We start from the raw sequence: 21,437 nt of genomic DNA on the forward strand, positions 1-21,437 counted from the left end.
TCTGTCTCGAAGAGGTTGAAACAGTTCTTTGAAAACCTCAGAGACACAATTAATAAAAACAACTGAATGCTTAGAGGGTGAAGGAAATAGCAAACAGTTAAGAACTTGTACATAAGAGAGGGACAAAAATAAGGGAGAGATGAAAGAGGTAAAACAAAAAGAAAAGAGATGAGTGAGGAATAGAGATAATAGATGTAGAAAGGAAATAGAGTAGTAAAGGGGAAAGAAGGAAGGGAGGATGGGAAAGAAAGAAAAAATTTTAAGCACTATGTACAAAGTACGGTGCTAAATATTGGGTATAAAAATAGAAAAGCAAGGCAGTCTCTGCTCTCCAGAAGCTCACATTTGAACAGAAGAGATGACATATGGAAGGTTTCAGCTGCAAGTTAGGTAGAGAGACTCTGTGTCTTTCCTTTGGGTGCATTGGCACAACACATGGAAATGCATATTATTTAATATTATTTACACAAATAAACTGTTTCTAGTGTATGATCATTTGCCAGTGCCATAGATTCTGATAGCAAGAAGAGAAAGTAGTGAGAACAAGAGGAGAGGTGAATTACTGTTCTAAAACTGAGGCAATTGTCTTTCTATTGAGAATCATGATTTTGAATAGGATAGTCAATGAAGAGTCATATAGATTTCTCCTTTCCCGCCATAGTTGGATGGACTCCACAGAGATGCTTAAAGTAATTGAGAACAAGTTGAATTGAGCCAAAGAAAGAAATACATCTTGCCTTGGCAACAGAAAATTCTATTTCCAAATTGCGTAAGGTGAGGTGCTAATATTTGGGGCCAATAATTAATTTAAAATCAATAAATATTCTCATGTTCTGATAATATGTTGAATTGCCCCCAAAATGGAAGAAAGCATGGCCTTTGCATTTGAGGAATTATTCTTTAGGAGAGTGGTCAGGATAAGAAGAAACACAAAATATTACGTGCAAATAACAGCTATTCCCTAATAGATAAATGATCAAAAGAAGAACAAAGCATTCACAATCTCATGAAAGAATTAGAGAAAACACTAGTGAAAAGAGAAATGCAAATCAAAACAACTCTGAGGTTTCTCTTCACATCCTACAAATTGGCAAAAAATGACAAAAAACTGGCAATAGTATTGGATGGAGCTGTGAAATGAAACCATTTTGGAAAACAATTTGGAATTATGCAAATAAAGCAACTAAAATGTCCAAACCCTCTGAACCATAGACTTCATTACCTCTATTATACCCCCAAAGAAGCTACTATTGATAGGAAGAAAGTCCTTATATAAACCAGAATATTTATGGCAGCACTTTTTGTTATAGCTAAGAATTGGAAACAAAATAGATGCCATCATCTGAAGGACTGTTCTACATATTGTAGTATAGGAGTATAATGGTATATTATGATGCAAGGAATGAAGTGAGTAATGAATACAAATAGAAAATAGAGAAGCTTGGAAAGATCTGCATGAACTGATGTAGAATGAAGTAAGCAGAGTCAAGAAAACAATATATTCAATAACAGAACAGTATAAATAGAAAAAATAACCATATCTCCAAAAATAAAAGGTGAAGTAAGATGATTATAAAGATCAAGTAGGACTCAAATGAAGAGATATAAGAAAACACCCCCAAACCACCCCTTTGTGGAAGTAGAATGTCTATAGATTTTTTTCAATGTATTATTGAAATGCTGATTTCCCCTTCTCTCTAAAAAATTGCCATTGTTCAGTCATTTTTCAGTTGTTTCTAACCTCATTTGGGGTTTTCTTGGCAAAGACACTGGAGTGGTTTGCTATTTCCTTCTCTAGTTTGTTTTACATATGAGGAAACTGAGACAAACAAAAAAAAGGGTTAAGTGATTTTCCCAGGATCAAACAGCTAATAAATGTCTGAGGCCAGATAAAAATATTCTGTTTTATAGGATGACTTTCAGGAAGGGAAGAAGATACTTTGGATAACTATGATGATGTAAGATAGAGAAAAAAAACATCAATAAAAACTTACTTTTTAAATAAAGTATAAAAAGTACAAATAAAAAACTCAGTAGAATTATTAGCAACCACTCTGATAGTCCTCCAAGCATACACCATGCCTTTTATTTGCCAGGCATTTCAAAAGTATGAGGGGTCAGGAAGTCCAGACTAGAAAATGTCTGCTTATAGATGATAACTGTAAATGTACTGGCATTTGATCTGCCCAGGAAGGAATACAAAAAGGGAAGGTATGTATATGAGGGAAATACTTTAATGAATCTAAAGGTAAAATTCTTAAACCTTACCAATCCAAGTTTTCCTACTGCTGACAGGGAAACCCTTCTAAACATCTGTTACAAAAACCTGATGTACTCATTAAGTTTTTGGAAGTTTGGATTTTCTAACTTGTCTCTTTCAGAAAGAAGTCTGAATCAAAAGCCAATCTGTAAAAGTTGATGTGATGCAGCTAACTACAGGAAATGTTTAATAAGTAAATGTAGGCATTTTATGTAAATCAGAAATCAACAACAAATGAGAAGTGATAAAAGCATTGTTTTAAAAAAGTTAAGTAAGGAAAGCTACTTTTTTAAAAATGGAAAATGAACAATTTAGAGGATTAATGCTTAGTATACACGTACCATATGATAAGGGCTTTGTTGCTTCTCCAGGTATAAAGTGGTAAGAAAAAACGTTTGATGTCAAACTGCCTTAAGCCTTTAAATTTATTCAATCCATGCACATAATTTGGGGATGTGATGACTAAAAGCAATAGCTTGGGGTGAGTTAGTTCCACTTTAGTGAAGAAAGCAGGAAAAAGCCATTCCTTTAATAGTTCTATAAGCAACTGTAGCAAATAGATGACTTAACTGGAGTGTGCTGGGGGCAGCTTATGTAGGCTGGATGATTGACAAATTTTTAGGGTGAGCATTTATACTTTGGAAATCTACAAACACTACAAATTGAGGCTTTGTTGGTTGTTTTGTTGACTATATATATCTAAGAAAGTGATAGTGAAAATGTTACCAGTGCAGATTAAACTTTAAATATTTCACACATTTTCAGGGAGTCCTTTGTTAAACAGTTACCAACATACCCCTGCTTGAGGCTGCCTGGGAAACTGTGTGGGCAGATGAGGAAAGCTGTCTGCAAGGGCTTTTGATGCAAAAGCTTATCCAAACCAAGCACATGACTTGGGAATGTTATTACTGTTAAATTGTTTGTTGTGAGCTGTTTTTACTAAAGTCTAAAGAAAAATTAGGATATTAAGAACAGTTAAAGATTAGTGAGTGGAGGGGGGCAGCTGGGTAGCTCAGTGGATTGAGAGTCAGGTCCAGAGATGGGAGGTCCTGGGTTCAAATGTGGTCTCTGACACTTCCCAGCTGTGTGACCCTGGGCAAGTCACTTGACCCCCCATTGCCCACTCTTACCACTCTTCCACCAAGGAACCAATACACAGAAGTTAAGGTTTAAAAAAAAATTAGTGAGTGGTAGACTTAATTTACAAAGGAATTTATATTTCTTCAAATTTGCTTTAAATTTTCATTCCTAAATATGATTATTAGTAGTAGTTAATGTTGATGCTTAGCTGTTTTAATAAGGCAATTTTTAAAATAGGGAAAGCATAATTGAGTGCAGAAACATGCAAATCATTCTCTTTCAGGTAATCTCACCTGTGGGTGGCCAAGCTGGGAAGACCAAGCCTTAGCCAAGCCACCACTGTCCACCTAGTGATCGCTTACCTTAATTGTGGGCCAAACATTGAGGAAGAAACAAATACCTTCATGAATGCTAGCCTTGTTAGATTACATCTCCCAAGTAACAACACATGTTGTGACCTCAATCTATGATCCCATAATTTTATCATAATCTTTATCACAATTATGTGACAGCTAATAGATAAAGGAAGCAGAATTAATTAATGTATTTGGCCACTTTTTTTTTTCTTTTTGAAGTAAAGAATCTTCATTCTTTAGGGACAATAATAATAATTCACCTTTCACAGATATATATATATATATATATATATACATGCACATATATATATATTGGACAATGAGTGGGGCCCAGAATTATGTAGAAGGAGGTCAAATTAAGTCACATATTAGAAACGGTGTGGTACTTTCACTGATGTTAAACTGCCTGCTGTCATAGAAGCCCATCTTTTTTAACAGCAATATTTTCCAAGAAATTTTATACGAATGTGAATCAAGGAACATGACAATTCCAGAAAAATGAAAATGGAAAGAATCCTAAAGAACAAAATGGAAAAGAGTTTGGGGCATATTTGCAATAATGGCTTTCATGCAAGAAGTGTTATAAAAGATACAATGAAAGACAAGTATCATCAGAACTAGTGGACTGATAAAACAAGCAAGATGAGATTACAGATAGTAAACCCAAAACCGAATGAGATATATCCGTGAGATGTTAAAAGAACCAGGTCACCAGAATTTTGGATAGATTCTTTTTTGGAGGATTATTAGGAAGGCATGGCAAGAATTACAGTGATAGAATAAAGGTAGTAATCTCACCAATGATATCACAAATCCATCCAAAGAAATCATCATAATAATTTAAACTTATATCACTTTAAGGTTTGTAAAGCATTCTTCCCATATTACAGATATGAGATAATGTAGCACAATCAATTATACTAGAAACATGTCAAGACTGAGAACCAACAAGGAATTCAGAAGAAAAAAAAAGGTTATGATCTTTAAAAACCAGTTTTTCTACCCACTGCTGTGATGAATATAGTCAATTAAATTTAACTTCACAAATATTTATTAAATGTTAGATATTAGGCTAAGTATTAGTGTTATGAGGACAAAAAATAGCTCTCGCCCTCAGGGCATGCTATAGTCTATTGAAAGATGTATTGACCATAGAGCCTCATCTTTCTAAACTAAACTGACCCAGCAGTCAGCACTTACCATTTTCTACATTTGCCAGTCGATGAAGAAGTGGTAACCAGACCAGACACTGAGGTGGGGGATCAGACATAAGTGTGTCCAAGAAAGCATTCAAAGTGACTTTTTTCTGCATCAGCAAGACACAATAAATCAATTTTAAATATTTTATATATAATAAATACATTAAATTAAGAATGGTTAATATACCTGCCAATCCTACATGCGTTCAGTTATTTTTCAGTCATGCCCAATTCTTTATGGTGACATCACTAGGGTTTTTTAATTTTTTTGTCAAAGACACTGTAGTGGTTTGCCATTTCCTTTTCCAGTTCATTTTGGAGATGAGGAACAGAGGCAAACTGGGGAAAGTGACTTGCCCATGGTTACATGGCTAGTATGTGTCTGAGGTTAGATTTGAACTCTTGAAAAGAGTCTTTCCGATTCCAAGCCTAGTGCTCTATTATCCATTGTGCCACCTAGTTGCCACCCAGATACCTCTGCTCAATTCAGCATTCCTGTCCTGTACCATCTAAGCCTTTTTCTTGAAGAAAAACATAAATGCAATGCTTTTAAAAAGATACCATTTTCTAACGTAGCCTGAAAATTTGATTTTCCTGTGATGTTTATGCAATAATCATAATGTTTTCTTCCACATAACTATATTAAATACTTACTTGTCTAGAGTACCATGCTAGGAACTGTGAGAGATACAATATTTAGATCAGGCAAAGTCCCTGACTTCAAGGAGCTTAGACTAATGGGGGACATGACACATACACAGAAAACTGCAGGTAAAAAAACAAAAAGATAATAAGAACATGAGATTGGTGAAAAGGTCCTAGCAGATGCTGGATGGGGGCAGCAGGAAGAGTCCCAGGGGCAAAGGTGACTTTCCTTATTTTTTTTAAGCCCTTACCTTCCATCTTAGAGTCAATACTGTGTATTGGCTCCAAGGCAGAAGAGTGGTAAGGGCTAGGCAATGGGGGTCAAGTGACTTGCCCAGGGTCACACAGCTGGGAAGTGTCTGAGGTCAGACATTCCTTATTTTTGCTGTTATTGTTCAATCATTTTCAGCCACGTCTGATTCTTCATGACCCCATTTGAGGTTTTCTTGGCAAAGACCCTGGAGTGGTTTGCTATTTCCTTCTACAGCTCATTTTACAGATGAGGAAACTGAGGCAAACAGAGTTAAATGACTTGTGCAGGGACATATACCTTAGTAAGTGATTTCAGGCTCACTACTCTATCCATTGTGTCACTTAGCTGTCCTTTTCCTTATACAATGTTAATTTTGAGTATTGATTTTTGACTTCTAGACAGTTCTATGCAGTTATGTTAATCCATGTTGCTGAGACACTATGAATAACAGAAAATATGTTAATTCAGTGTTCTTCTTGAAACCTGGATAATGATTTACTTTTAAGATCTTATATATCTAATTTCAAGATTCTTTCTCAAAGTTAATCATGGTAGGCTATGTACTTGCTCTAATGAGGCTTTGCCAACAATTTTGGAACTCTGTTTTAGGGATTGTCTTCAGAGAGTTTATAAGCCACACAAGAACATACATCTCGTTACTTTCTAATAATAGCTCATTCCAATCACACAAGTAAGAAGTCATTAAGCTTATAGGTCAGCTAATTGGTTCAGTATATAAAATGTTGGGCCTGGAGTCAGAAAATTCATATTTTTAAGTTCAAATCTGACCTCAGACACTTACTAGCTGTGTGATTCTGGGCAAGTCACTTAATTTTGTTTGCCTCAGTTTCCTGATCTGTAAAATGAGCTGGGGCAGGAAATGGCAAAGCACTCCTATATCTTTCACAAGAAAACCCCATATAGGATCATGAAAAGTTGGACATGGCTGGAACAAACGAACAACAATGAGCTTCTACTATGGGTCAGATACTGTTCCAGGCATTGAAAGATACAAATATAAAAGTCAGAGTAAGTATATAGCTTCTACAAGTAGTGACTGATCTGAATGAACAACACTTAGACCTGTCTATTTATTGATCTATCTTCTTTGAGTTCATTCATTTGATCTATTTAAACATAAATATAATTATTCTAAATTGTTTTTATAACAATATATTTCTTCAAATTAATTTTATTAGTTTTAATCCCCATGAAGACCTTTTCTTGCCCTTTTGTTAATTTTAACTGCAAATGTGTAGCATATATTTACATATATATGTTTACATATATTCCACTTTCTCCTCCCAAACAATAATGTAAATATCTAAAGAAGAAAGGTTTACAAGTTAAAAATGTTTTCTCATTTTAAGAATAAGTATTTATAGCTATGCATTTCTATAATCAGTAACATGCCATAAAATATTTAGGAAATGCCTGATAAGTCACTGATGTGATCTTTTTTTAATTAAAAATTTTTTAAATTACACATTTGATGTTTTTGTCTCCCACATTCTCCCATCCCCGTGTGATCTTAGTCAAGCTCTACCTGTTCATTTAATAGGATCTATGCCCATTCAATATATCAAGTATATATGTATATGCAAAAGGACACAATGAGGATGGGATAAGAACATTTTGTAGGTGTCAAACATCATGAAATCTAAACTAGAGAAATCTAAAAACCCCTCTCTGATAGATGTAGAAATGAACTCAGGACTAGGTTAGTTAGTCTCATTTCTCCTCTGAATCCTTCCCACGAACCTCTTCCTGTCCTCTTAAGAAGTTTTTTAATTGCAAGATTGCTTTTGGAGTAACTCATTCAGTATGGAAAACTCTCTTAGCTACTTGTACAATATTATTTCTAAAAGTCAACAGTGGGCAACTAGATGGTTCAGTGGATAGAGATGAGAAATGCTGGGTTAACATCTGACCTTATATACTTTCTATTTGTGTGATTCTTGGCAAGTCACTTAACCCCCATCGCCTAGCCCTTACCACTTTTCTACCTTGGAACCAATACTTTAGTATTGATTCCAAGATGGAAGGTAAGGGTTTAAAAAAATGAAATAAAAAATTAAATTAAATTAAAGTGCTAAGTCAGTTATAATAATTATTATTATACAATCTAATAATCAATTAAAGGACTAAATTAGGGCACATTACTAAATTCAATGGATGGCTTAAAAATGAGCCAAAGAAGAAAGAAGAAAGAATTAATATGATTTAGAATTTGAACGTAAAATTACAATGAGAAATACCCTTTTCACAAATGAGAAACCGAAAACTACTAAACCATGTTAAATCTGGGAACAGAACCTCCTTATAGTTTCTGCAGCTTATTTATTTTTTTACTTCCATCAAATAAATCTGTCTTGTCTTTCTTTTTCTGTATGTCTCCCTGGTATCTATCCAGTTGTCACTAGTATACTTTAACACTGTGGTTGTAGGTATACAAAATACAAATAAGAACTATCACTGATTTAAGACTTTATAGACAATAGTTCATTTAATACTCACAGCACCCCTGTGGGTGGTAGTGGGGGATAAGTAGTGTCAAAATATTATTCCTTATTTACAAATAACTCAGAAGAGGCTCTAAGAGGTTGTTACTTCTCAAGGCTACATAGGGTGCCAGGATCCAATCCTGACCCCCAGGTTCTTTCCACTGTACCCCACTACACCTGTCAAGAGGTCAGTAAGAAGATCAGAGTCATCTACATTGCTTTATATACCCAAGAATACTGATTTTCATTGTTATTCTAGAGGCTGAGGAACACATCAGAAGCTGGTAGCAATACCATAGATTAATGGCATGATGGAAAAATATGAGTGAAATTATATGCTTGGGGTCACATTTAAGGAGACATTCCTACCATATATGACATGCACTTCCTTTAATCTCACTGTTCTTACCTGTTGGGAGAAACAGGATCGGGCCGACTGCTCTGTATAACCAAATGAGGGACCTTCGAATACAGCAGTAGGAAGTTTGAGGACTTCCCGTAGGAATAGGTCATATCGCCCGTAAACCATTACTCCACTGGAGTCAGAAATCATCGAGAAAATATCTAATGGTAATAAGAGAAAAGGGATTCAATTTACATATGGAAAAATCACTCTACTTAATTCAATCACATCTGATTAAAATTATAAGAGATGTGACAAATAAAATATACTTTGGAAAAGCAAGGAAAATTATCTGATTCTAATATTGAAATATTCTTCTTCTTAGAAACTTTTTCTTTTAAAAGCTGGTAACTGAAACCTAACACAAGACAGAGATGAATCAGATGAAATTAAGCTAATTTAATAAATAGCAGATCACACCAACTTTTTATTGATATCATATAAACATGGACACATGACATCATCGATCTCATTTAGAATATTTCACTAGAGTCACTGCAAAATGTTCATAAAAATTTACTGCAAAAAGTAAATTTTTGGTCTTTTTGATTTAAGACATCTGGAAAAGCAAATAAGGATCAGAGATGAGAGGGAGTTAAAGCAAATGATTTAACAATTGATAGACGTGGCAAAAATTCTATGAACCTCTATGTTCCACATGTAAGATGTCTATCTGTGTGTACCTGGGAGAGGGCTCTTTAGGTCTTTTTAATTAAGAGGAACGGTAGTATAGTAATTGGTCAATGAACTGGAATCAGGAGTTGTAGGTTTTATTCTCAACAACACCATTGGTTATTATTGTAACCAGAGGCAACCGATTTAACTTCTGTGCCTCAGCTTCTGCACCTGTGTACTTAATGAAGATTAATGAGATAATGTTGAAAAGTTCTGCTGAGTTCAGTCAGTAAAATGTGCCTTGAAAATGAATGAATTTTTTTCTTCTATTCCATATATTATTACCATACCTGACAGAAGCTCACAAGAAGACTGTTGTTGGGAGGGTATGACTATACCACCATCTTAGCACAATTACTTTACCTAAAAGTCTACTTAGTAGGAGTCACACATTCTTATAAAGTGGAGCCTTTTGATATCAGACCATGAGACTAACACTCTTGTTGTAATTGATCTTTTATTCTACAGAACTATCATGGAGGAGAAACAGAATATTTGACCCACAAGGAGCTCTCAATTAGAAAAGAATTTGGCTGTAGTTGCATATAGTGTCAAAATTTTATTAGGTTAAAAAGTGCTGTTTAATCTATAAAACTGACCTTTCTGCACTTATTTTTTATCAATTATACTTCTCTTATTTATCCATCTTCATCTCCTACTGCTCCCGGATCACTTAAATGAATCTGTTAGTGGCAAATAGAGTATGTCCTAATAGATGCTCGTGAAATTCAACTGAAAAGGTTAAGTAATATCTATTAAATGTCTCAGTAGAGTCCCTAATTGCTTTAGCTTGTCCTAACTGCCTTTCTTTTCTAATTTCTTTTAGACTTTAGATGTCTGAGCTAGTGTTTAGTTTCAAAACACAGAGTTAGCCTTTTCAGGTTGTATTCTTAAAGAATTTGGGCACTTTTGATTAGACTAAATTCAGAAAGGTATATCCCTTTTGATCAATGCAATAATCAACTATGATTTCAGAGCACTGATGATAAAGCGTGTTACCTGTTTCCTGATAGAGAGGTAATGGACTCTATATGGAGAATGAAATGTTTATTTTTTGGATATGTTTAAGGTAGGAATTTGTTTTGCTCAAGTATGTATATGTCATAACGTTCATGTTTTTCTTCTTTTTAAACTAGGAAAGTAGGAAGGAAAACAAATGAATACTTATGAGTTAAAAATAAAATGAAATGAAAAATTAACTTAAAAAACCTTGAAGTCATCTTAACTCAAGTAATATTAATATTAGCTATGAGGGTAAGTTCAACAAAGAAACAGCAAAACAAGACCTTTAGAAAAAAGGATCTTGTTAATGGCTAGATGGTCCAGAATTCTCTTATCTAATTCAGTTTAAGGATTATGTTGAAAATGAGCAAAAAGCTTTAAAAAGATTATCTGAGCAATTGCTGTCCTCCCTACATTTTGAAACTTGATCATATTCAGTTTGGTACTTTGTAGATTCTATAAATTTTCTATTTTCCCAGAAGACTTTCTCGTTCTAGAGGGAAAGAATTGTATTATCAACTTTTGTATCTCCTCTAATAATTAAAACATTCACTGTGTAGAAATGCTTAATACTTAATAAATAATTCATTTAGAATTGTACTGAATTGAAAACTTTGGAAAATGAAAAGAGATGGGAAGGAAGAAATGGAATTCTCTTTTCTCGGTCACTTGCCAAAGTCTAATTCCCTTTTTTGAGGCTTCTAAAAGAGAATTGTTGCTGCTGATATATAGAATAATGTATGAAATAAAAATAAACTAAGCAAAAGGCCTGAGATCACTAGTGGTGCTAGAGGAAGGGAAGTAGGAGGTAGGAAGAAAAAGATAGCAATGAATGTATGTAACTTGGTCTACCTCTTCAAACAATTTTATTAGAAATGAACAGATCACCAAATATTAAAATGTTTTTAGATTTATGTTTAAATTTCTTATTTCTTCAATCAGAGATGTTCTGACGGTACCTTACATTGTGGAAAGCTAGAGTCTCTATATTTGGAGGAGGGGGATTGGGATGTGCTGCTGTCACATTCTTAGAGTATAGGATAATTAATTTGGTGGGTAAGCTTCATTCATTCACTGGTCTTGACATCAGGGCAGTTACTCAGTTTGGTGACTAGATGGCACTCATGCCATTTACTTCATTCTCTCTGACAAAGAACAGTAATTCTAATCGGTCACTTTCCTGATGTTTTCACTAAGCAGTTGCCTTTTTAAAGCAGGTGAGCAGCTATCTCTTGTGCTTCTTTGGCAGGGAATGAAAGAGGTAGTAATAGTTCTAGTCCTGCTTTCCTAATCAGATCAAACTCTTTGTTAACTCTGTTATTATTCAGATAGCAGCATGGAACAAGGAAAAGAGTCCTGGTTCTGGAGTCAAAGAGCATGGATCTGAATCTTGTTTCTGCCACTTAATAGTTGTATGTCTTTTCACAAGTCACTTACTCTTCCTGGGCTTCAATTTCCTCATTTATAAAATGAAATGGATTATTTGACTTCTAAGGCCTATTTTAGCTCTAAATCTAGGGTTCTATGAACCCTATTTCATAACAAACCAAGACAAATACTGACTATAATCTCTGTAAGGCAACATCTGCAAAATATACATTAGGCTCATTTATAACTAATATTGTCATCATTCAATTATTTCAGTCATGTCTGACTCTTTGTGAGTCCATTTGGAGATTGGCAAAGATATTGGAATGGCACAATTTCCTTTTCCAGCTCATTTTACAGATGAGGAAACTGAGTCAAACAAGGTTAAGTAACTTCATACCTCTCAAAAGTACTCAAGACTGGATCTGAACTCAGGTCTTCCCGACTTCAAGCCCAGCACACTCTATCCACTGGGCCATCCAGCTGCACTTAATTAACATATTTCTAGATTTTCTCTAAGATGTCTAATGTATACACAAGATAAAGAACTACTTATAATATATAAAGTACCGATTTTGGGGAGAAGTTTTATACTAGCAGTTTCCTTTTCTGACTATTCTTAAAACAGTTAAAGTTATTTTGCCAAGCCTTGGCTTGAAGGAAATCCTTCTAGATTCATAGTGAGGTACAGGCTTTGGGGAGAAGTCCTATATGTAGAGTTTCCTCTTCTGACTGTTCTTAACACAGTTAAAATTATTTTGCCAAGCCTTGACCTGAAGGAAATTCTTCTAGATTCATAGTGAGTCCTTTCCTTGAATAATTAGCTTCCAGAGCTGTAATTGGCCATTTTCATGCCCTTGGGAAATATCACTAAAATGGACCAGGGTCAAGTGACAACATATTTATCCTCAAATGATGAGCTATAGGTTGAACCCTTTGAGGCAGAGATATTATGAGGTCATTCTTAGAAAAAGATGAGAAAGACAAGGTTAGGAAGAAACTCAGCTAGGGGATAATTGCCAGGGGATAAGGGACTGATGTCATTTGATAGCTTCCCATCTTAATGAACTATCCTTAGTATATGCTAAGTTGAGTTGTTTTAATGCTCCCAAAGGATTGGCAAATACTGTCAATACTCTCTATATTTCAACACCTTGAGCCAAAAATCTAGTCATTCCATATCCGTTATAACTTTGGCAGCAGCTATATTTCCTAATGCCTACATCTAACTTATTTAGGCATTTTTAGAATACTTTCCTCAGTTTCTCTACTCTAACCCTAAAATCCAAAGTGAACATCCAAAAAGGGAATAAGATTGTTTTTCTGTACTTAATGAATTTATATTGGCTCCTAAGTAGGAAAAAATGAGTCACCCTTGATGTACAGGATGATTTTGGTTCTTTTATAGTGCTTTTGGCCTTAACCTCATTGCTCTTCCTCTCAATTGTCTTTGCTGGATCATTGAGAAAGTTGTGAGTAGATAGGTTCTGATTATTCTCCACTTGGGCTAATTCTGGACTAATTTAAAGTTCCTTTCAAAGTTCCTTTCTTCTGTTCTATGTCTCTTTCCCTTTATTTGCCAGCTTATCTCCCACAACAGCCGATGAAACTGATGAGCAAGCAACTGAGGTTGAAATATAGAGGTATCTTTCTTTTTTTCATGCAAAATATATTTCGATATTAGTCACAATGCAAAAAAAGGATGAAAAATGAAGAAAAAATATATGCTTCAATCTGCACTCAAACTTCATCAATTCTCTCTTTGGAGGCAGATAGCTGTTTTCATCATGTATCTTTTAGAATTGTCTTAGATCATTGTTTTGATCAGAGTAGCTAAGTCATTCAAAGGTAATCATCATTGCAATATTGCTCTTACTGTCTGATGTTCCCCTGGTTCTGCTTATTTCATTTTGCATTGGTTTATATAAGTCTTCCAAGATTTATCTAAAACCATCTCCCTTATGAGTTCTAATAACATAGTAGTATTCCAACTATGTTGGCAGCTGGGTGGCTCAGTGGATTGAGAGCCAGGCCTAGAGACTGGAGGTCCTAGGTTCAAGTCCGGCCTCGGACACTTCCAGCTGTGTGACCTTGGGGAAGTCACTTGACCCCTATTGCCCACCCTTACCACTCCTGGGCCAAGGACGGTCCCTAGCCCGGATGAAAAAGGAGGAGGGTTGGGCGTGGGGCTAGCAACCCCACCCTGTAAAAACTACATCTGCTAAAGAAACTGCAACCTAAAGTAGGGGCAGCTGGGTTAGCTCAGTGGATTGAGAGCCAGGCCTAGAGATGAAAGGTCCTAGGTTCAAGTCCGGGCTCAGACACTTCCCAGCTGGGTGCCCCTGAGCGACTGTGTGACCCATTGCCTACTGGTTGTGGCCCTATGCTCCTAGAATGGAGTCCCAGGATAAAAAAAAAAAAAATTCCAACACAATCATGTACCACAATTAGAAGAATGAAACCTGAGTATGGATGTTACCCCCTTGTTAAGTCAATGTCAATGAGAATAATGTTCACATGTTGCTCAACACTCCTTCCCCATCTTCCCCTCCACTGTAATAGCTCTTTGTATCTTTTCCTGTGAGATAATTTACCCTATTTTATCTTTCCCTTCCCTCTTCTCTGGGTGTTATCCTCTTTTTCATGCTTTAATTTTTTTATATAATCACACCATAGTCAACTTACTCCTATGCTCTATATTTATGTATACTTTTTCTAACTAATCAGTTTTTTCATGTAAGAAATGTAAACAGTTTACCATTATTGAATCCCTTTTGTTTTCTGTTTACTGTTTGCCTTTTTATGTTTCTTTTGAGCTTTGTATTTGAGAATCAGATTTTCTGCTCAGCTCTGGTCTTTTCAACAGAAATTCTTGAAAGTCCTCTATTATTTCATTAAATAAATATCACCACCTCCCTTCCAAGGGATTATACTCAGTATTTTTGCTTAGGTTCTGGAATTTGGTTATAATATTTCTAGGAGTTTTCATTTTGAGATCTCTTTCAGGAGATGATCAGCAGATTCTTTCAATTTGTTTTACTGTCTAGTTCAAAAATATCATGGGAATTTTCCTTGATAATTTATTGTAATATGATTCCCAGACTCTTTTTTTAAGTTATGCCTCTCATGTAGTACAGTAATTTTTAAATTATCTTTTCTGGATCTGTTTTTCAGATTGGTTTTTTAAAAATGAGATATTTCACATTTTCTTCTTTTGATTTTGTATTATTGTTTCCTGATGTCTCATGGAATCATTAGCTTCCATTTTCCCCAATTCTAATTTTTAAGAAATTATTTTCTTCAGTGAACTTTGTACTTTGTTTTCCATTTAGCCAATTCTACTTTTTAAGAAGATGTTCTCTCATTAGTTATTTTTTGTACTTTTTATTTCATTTGGTCAGTTCTTCAGAGGATTTTAAGATGCTATTTTCTTCAATTTTTTCCTGCCTCCTTTACCAAGCTATTGATTCTTTCTTGTATCACTTTCATCCCTCAACCTCTCCCCTGCATTTTACCTTTGCCTCATTTACTTGATTTTTAAAATTGTTTTGAGCTCTTCCAGGGCCTGAAACCAACTCTCACTTTTCTTCAAGGCTTTGTATGTACCTGCTTTGATCTTATGAATTTTTGCCTTGATCTTCCCGGTCATCATAGTAACTTTCTATGTGTAGGTTCTTGTTTTGATCATTTTTCCAGTCTTTTCCTTGAATTTTAAATTTGTATTAAAGTTTGGCTCTATTCCTAAAGAGGAGGGGGCTCTCCTAAACTTCAAGTTTTTTTAGACCTACTTCTGGGAACATGCAAATTTCAGTTCTTTCAGGCTGGTATGATTTAAGGAGAGATGTGCTCAATCTTTTCCTGGCCCATGTTTTGGTTTCTTAGTGGCCACAAGCAGTTCTATCTGCTCTGGGACTGGGACCCAGGTCTTGCTCCTGCTAATCCTACTCCTTGGACTGGGACTGGGACCTAGAATTACGTATAGGTAATGCAACATAGTCCTGTACCTAGTGCCAGTAAATTTGTAAAATAAAAAAAAAAAAGTTTTTTATAATATCCTTCTGGCCATTTTTCCAACTCCCTTTCTACTTGTGGTCTGAGAGTTCTAGAAGCCACCTCCCACCAATGATTCATTCACCTTTTGAAGTTTGCTGCTGGCTTGCAGTAGGTATGGCCTAATGCTGACTGCCTGGTGCTGGGTCTGGGACATCACTGCTGGCTAATCCAAAGCTCAAACCTTCCTCCTGACTTGTTGTGCACTCTCCTTTCACCCAAGTGAGACAGACCTTTCCTGTTGGTCTTCTAAGATGTCACCAGCAGGAAAACTGTCCTTCCCCTTGATTGGTTCTACCACTCTAGAATTCATTTTAAGGTGTTATTTTAAAAATTTTTGGAGGGGAATTTGGGAGAACTTAGGGATTTCCTGCCTCTACTTTACCATCTTGTCTTGTGTCTTTCAAATACATACATACATACATATATATCATGCCCATTATACATAATACATTTTATATATATATATATATAAATTGTTATTAACATAACTTTCTCCTCATGTAAACCAAAAGAAGAGAGCAACAAAAACATGACATTTGGAAACAGGAGGAGGTTTCAATAGCCTTTTTTTCTTTTAAACCTTTTGTCTATTTCATTTTGTTTTCCACCTTGCTTAGGATAGCAGTATAGATCAGTGGCTCCAAAAATGCAAGCTCCAGATTGCTAGGGATTAGGAAATTATTATAAAAGTCTGTGAATCTATATCAATACTACATACCATCTTTGTATTTTGTTTAGCTTCACCAAAATATTCAGTGCAATCAGCATTATAAATAAAAAATACTTTTGCCAACTGAATAAACCTGTCTGGCACATATACATGTAACTTGTCTTTGAGATGTTACACATGTAATTTTTTAAACATTTGTGTAAATGCTATGATTAATAAAATACAAATTGACTTAGAAGCATTATTGAACTTATAGTAGTTTTTTGTCATCATGTATTTTTATTATCAATAAATACTAATAACAACTACCACGTTTTTTATGTTAAAAAAAGGTTTCATACTATTATCTGAGAGGTGGAGAATCAATGGTCTAAATAATTCTTTTGCCCACACCCTGGAAAAGTCTGCTTTAGAACCTATATATCAAAACTCTACCTATTTGGTTTTGACTAAATATAGGGTAAGGAAATTGAGCAATATCACTGAGTATTTACTTTATTATTTTCTGATCCAAACAATAAGAAGATAGCTATCATATCGCCATAGTATATTACAGCTTGGTCTTCAAGATCTTATCATTTTAAGCATAAGGCTATATGATATCAGATAATCTCAAATAAATCAGATTTGAAGAAATGAACAGATAATATTAAAATCAGATTCTATCATTTGTGTTTAACCAATAGTAAGCAATAATAATAATTCCAATGTAGAAGTAAAGCATTTATGTTTATATTAAATTACTTAATATGGACAATTTCACAGAATAGAATCTAGAGACCTGGGAAGGTTGAACTTTGCACAACTTTAATTTTTAATAAAAGCTTTTAAGACAATGTAAAGTACAAATTCTTAAAACAACAACTATGACAGGTATTGGAAAGCATAAAGAAAGGCAAAAACTGTTGAGGATAAAGTTAGGGTATTCTAGGGAAGAGTAAAAGGAAAGCTTTATTGAGAGATAAATAGGAAGTGTGTACCTTAGATAGTAAAAGAGACATACAAGAAATGACTTACATCTTAACTTGTCCATGATCTTTCCTCCACATAGAGTAGCTAATGCCATTTTGACAGCAAATACTGAAATTTTACCATGGCCTTCCCTATTAAATAATAAAAAAGTGATGTTATTTGAAGCAATCTCAATAGTAAGTCTTAATACATCTCATTCTATAGAATTCAAAAGACATGGTCTTTGCAAGCACAATGAAAACACTCATCAAGCATTCTGAGAGGAAACATTTTTGTGAAAGTTGTACATAAAGGGGGCAGCTGGGTGGCTCAGTGAATTGAGAGCCAGATCCAGAGATGGGAGGTCCTGGGTTCAAATCTGGCCTCAGATACTTCCTAGCTGTGTGACCTTGGGCAAGTCACTTAACCCCCATTGCCTAGCCCTTACCACTCTTCTGCCTTAGAACCAATGCACAATATTGATTTTAAGACAGAAGGTAAAGTTTTTTTTAAAAAGAAAGTTGTACATACAATTTAATGCATGTTTCCATGAGCTGATTTATTATTTCTTTTGTGAAGAAAGAGAAAGATCTTCTGAAGATTCTGTTAACACTTGCTTCCTTAGAACATTAGACTAGCAGGGTACACAGAATAGACAAACTCATAAAACAAAGATTTAAACTTTTGTGTACCCCAATAGCATACTGTTGCTGTATTTTTATTTAGAAGGCTTTGGACACTGTCCTTAACAATGTCTCATTTTTGAAAATGGAAAGATTCTGGAATTTGTCTCTTCTCTTTCAAATATTCTTTTTCCAACTATTTTTTCTACCCACAAAGAGACCATTGTTATATGAAATATCTGTCAAATGAGTTCCTTTTTTAAAGAGGAAACAATGAATGCTATATTTGATCCTTTACCCTTCTACCCAAATAAAACACACACACACACACACACACACGTGTACTAATCTTCAAGAATTCAGGAAGTCAGCCTATTTCATCTTTCCCCTGATATCAGGGATAGCAGGTGGAGAGCCAGGCCTGGAGATGGGAGGTCCTGGGTTCAAATTTGGTCTCTGTGAACTTAGTCAAACATTTTTTGTCATAGAATTGATGCTTAGCATCAATTCTAAGACAGAAGGCAAGCATTTAAAAAGAAAAAAGCCTTGATATGACAAATTTCTTATAAATTTAAAGTCTCCTATCTGAGTCCAAGGATTCTCTGAACCCCTGGATCAAGCCTCTTATTCTCATATTCCAGGCACCAAAAAACCCATTGTATTAAGGGATTCACTTTTATCCTAGTGGCCACTATTAAGTACTGACCCAAAGAATTTACTTAAAGGAGGAGAATGGTTGAAATGTTTGCTTTGCTCATTAATTTATTTTTACATTATAGTATTTTTATGACAGTTTGGTATGCTGGATAGAGAGCTGGCTTCAGAGTAAAGATAGCCTGAGGTTAAGGTTCATTTTTTATTTTTTTACTGGTTATATGATCCTGAGTAAGTTAATTAACCTCTTGGTGCCCCGAGCAACTCTATAAATTATAAACAGGTGCTAATCTGCATTGGTTGATGGACTTTCTTGTTTGGGGATTCTATTTAATCAGTTTCATCTCTGTCATTTTTATGAACTAAAATGTTCAAAACAGTACTCTTCAGCATCAGTTTTCTTATTTGCAAAATGTGGTTGCTGTTCGATCCTTTTATTCGTGTCCTAATTTTTGTGACCCCACTTTAGGGTTTTCTTGGCAAAGATCCTGAAGCAGTTTGTAATTTTCTTCTGTAGCTTATTGTGCAGATGAGGAATCTGAGGCAAAGAGGGTTACATGACTTGTCCAAAGTTCCACAGCTAGTGCCTTCCTGACTCTACTCCCAGCACCATCCACTGAACCACCTAGCTGAAAAAATGAGATTAAACTTTCAGCTCAGAAAACTTACAATTCATATTTATCAGTTAATCAGTCAACAAGTATTTTTAAGTAATATGTATCTGGCACTGAGCTAAGCATTGGGAATATAAAAATTGTTCATTTCCAGTTATGTCTGACTCTTCATGATCTCATTTAGAGTTTCAACAAGCTCCTGAGAATGGATTGTTAAATTTTTACTGTGATAATTTATACCTTGGAAACTGGCAAACACATAAACCAGGGATTAATTTGTTTTTTTTTTTTGGCTTGTTTAGAATTCTCAAAATGATGGAAAAAAATGTTAAGAATGCAGATTAAAGTTAAAACTGAGTCATAGGAACATGTTTTTCGAGAGCTGATTGTTAAACTTTTACCAGCAAATTCCTAGGGAGACTTAGCCAGTTTGGAAAAATGTAGAAGGAAAAAAGCATCCATATAGATAAGCACTGAGATAATACCCTTTGCACTTTCAACATAGGTGAGACAGAGACTCAGTCTCCTTTATAACCTAGCCTCAAGCTACCTTTTCAGACTGATAGCATATTACTCCTCTTCTCATACTGATGCTCCAAACTGCCCTTCTTAGTGTCCTCATAAACAATGCATCATTTCCTGTCTCTGAAACTTTGTACTGGCTGCCCCCATGTCTGGAAAATAATCTCTCTTCATCTTCATTTATATTCCTTATTATTCTCCAGGCTCAATCTCCTAACACTTTGTATTCCTGTACTATGTCAATTTAGGTATTTCAGTAGTTCTGGAACTCTGTTATGACAGTCTCAATGATAATATTAGGCTATAACAGATAAAGATTTGCCATTTCTTTGTTTCTGTTATGCCATAAAGACAAGAAAGTAAAGAAACAAAGAAAGGCTGAGCAATCACAAAGTTTCTAGATTCAGAAAGTCTTATACAAGTAGATGATTTTATACTTAATTAAGAAGTCATTAAATAGCCATTGACTGAATGATTAGTATTTCTAAGGCAGTGGACGATGACTAATACTTTTTTTGTTCAGGTTGTGAGAAAGGCTGATCATGTTCCTTCTATTTCTAAACTCAAACACATTTCACTTATAATAATATATTAAGAATAGCATCTGGATATTCTTTTATCCTCTTTCCTCCTCCTCCTTCATCATCATTAGCACCAGCAGCATTTTAGAGTGATGAAGGACTAAGAGATCACCTATCCCAACTGATACAAGAATAAAAGGACATCTTCTTCTGCAATACCACTAATAAAGATTTGAAGATTTCCAGTGACAGAAAGTACACTTTCTATTATGGTAACCCATTCATTCCCATTTAATTCTTAGTAGGTTTTCCCCTAGATTATGTTCCTCTATAACTGCTACCCATTGGTCCTAGCTCTTTGATTGGGGTGAAAATTACAAAGACAATCCTTTTTTATTTGTTAATACTTCAAGTATTTGAATACACTGTCGTGTATGTGCTAAATATTTTTCATCAAGGTTAAATAAATATCTCTAGGACCTCCAAATAATCAATCAATCCATCAATAAGCATTATACTGTTATAAGTAGTTGGCACCGTGAATAGAGTGTGGGTCTGGAGTTGGGAAAACTCATCTTCCCCAGTTCAAATCTGGCCTCAGACTGTCACTATCTGTATGACCCTCAGCAAGTCCTTTAAGTCTGCCTCAGTTTTCTCATCTGTAAAATGAGCTGGAGAAGGAAATCACAAAGCCCTCCCAGTATCTTTGCCAAGAAAACCCCAAATGGGATCACGAAAAGTCAGACACAACTGAAAATAAGTGAACAACAAAATTACTAAGCTAAGTGTCCTAAAACATGCTGGATACTGATGGAGAGATTTTAGATTATTCCAGCTCCTGTTTTTGGCCTTCTATATTCAGTCTTCATTTTGCTGGTTTAGTTTATGAAATAAAAAAGAAAAACTAAATTATTAAAGCTGTCTCTTTTATGAGAATCATCTGGCTTCAAGTATTTATGAGAACTAGGCTATTACAAGAAAACATTCAAAACAGCCAAAATGTGCAAATTCTCTTGAAAGGAAAGTTTCTTGAAGTGTTTATGTAATTTTAATACTTGATCTGCTTATTCTGGAAATTTTCCAA

At 34.9% G+C, this 21,437-nt stretch overlaps 1 protein-coding gene across 2 annotated transcripts in view; it reads right to left on the bottom strand.

Annotated features, from left to right (window-relative positions):
• Window positions 1-21,437, bottom strand: part of DTNA (dystrobrevin alpha) — a 458,249-nt gene that overhangs the window by 106,158 nt on the left and 330,654 nt on the right. For both annotated transcript variants that reach the window (XM_044666412.1, XM_044666419.1), the window contains exons 5-7: window positions 17,486-17,571; window positions 8,707-8,861; window positions 4,897-5,002 (exon numbers count right to left, since the gene is read on the bottom strand). In XM_044666412.1, coding sequence (XP_044522347.1) covers window positions 4,897-5,002; window positions 8,707-8,861; window positions 17,486-17,571 — 347 coding nt within the window. The remainder of the gene's footprint in view (window positions 1-4,896; window positions 5,003-8,706; window positions 8,862-17,485; window positions 17,572-21,437) is intronic.

Source organism: Gracilinanus agilis, chromosome 1 (genome assembly GCF_016433145.1).
Source record: "Gracilinanus agilis isolate LMUSP501 chromosome 1, AgileGrace, whole genome shotgun sequence".
In the NCBI taxonomy this organism is placed as follows: Eukaryota; Metazoa; Chordata; class Mammalia; order Didelphimorphia; family Didelphidae; genus Gracilinanus; species Gracilinanus agilis.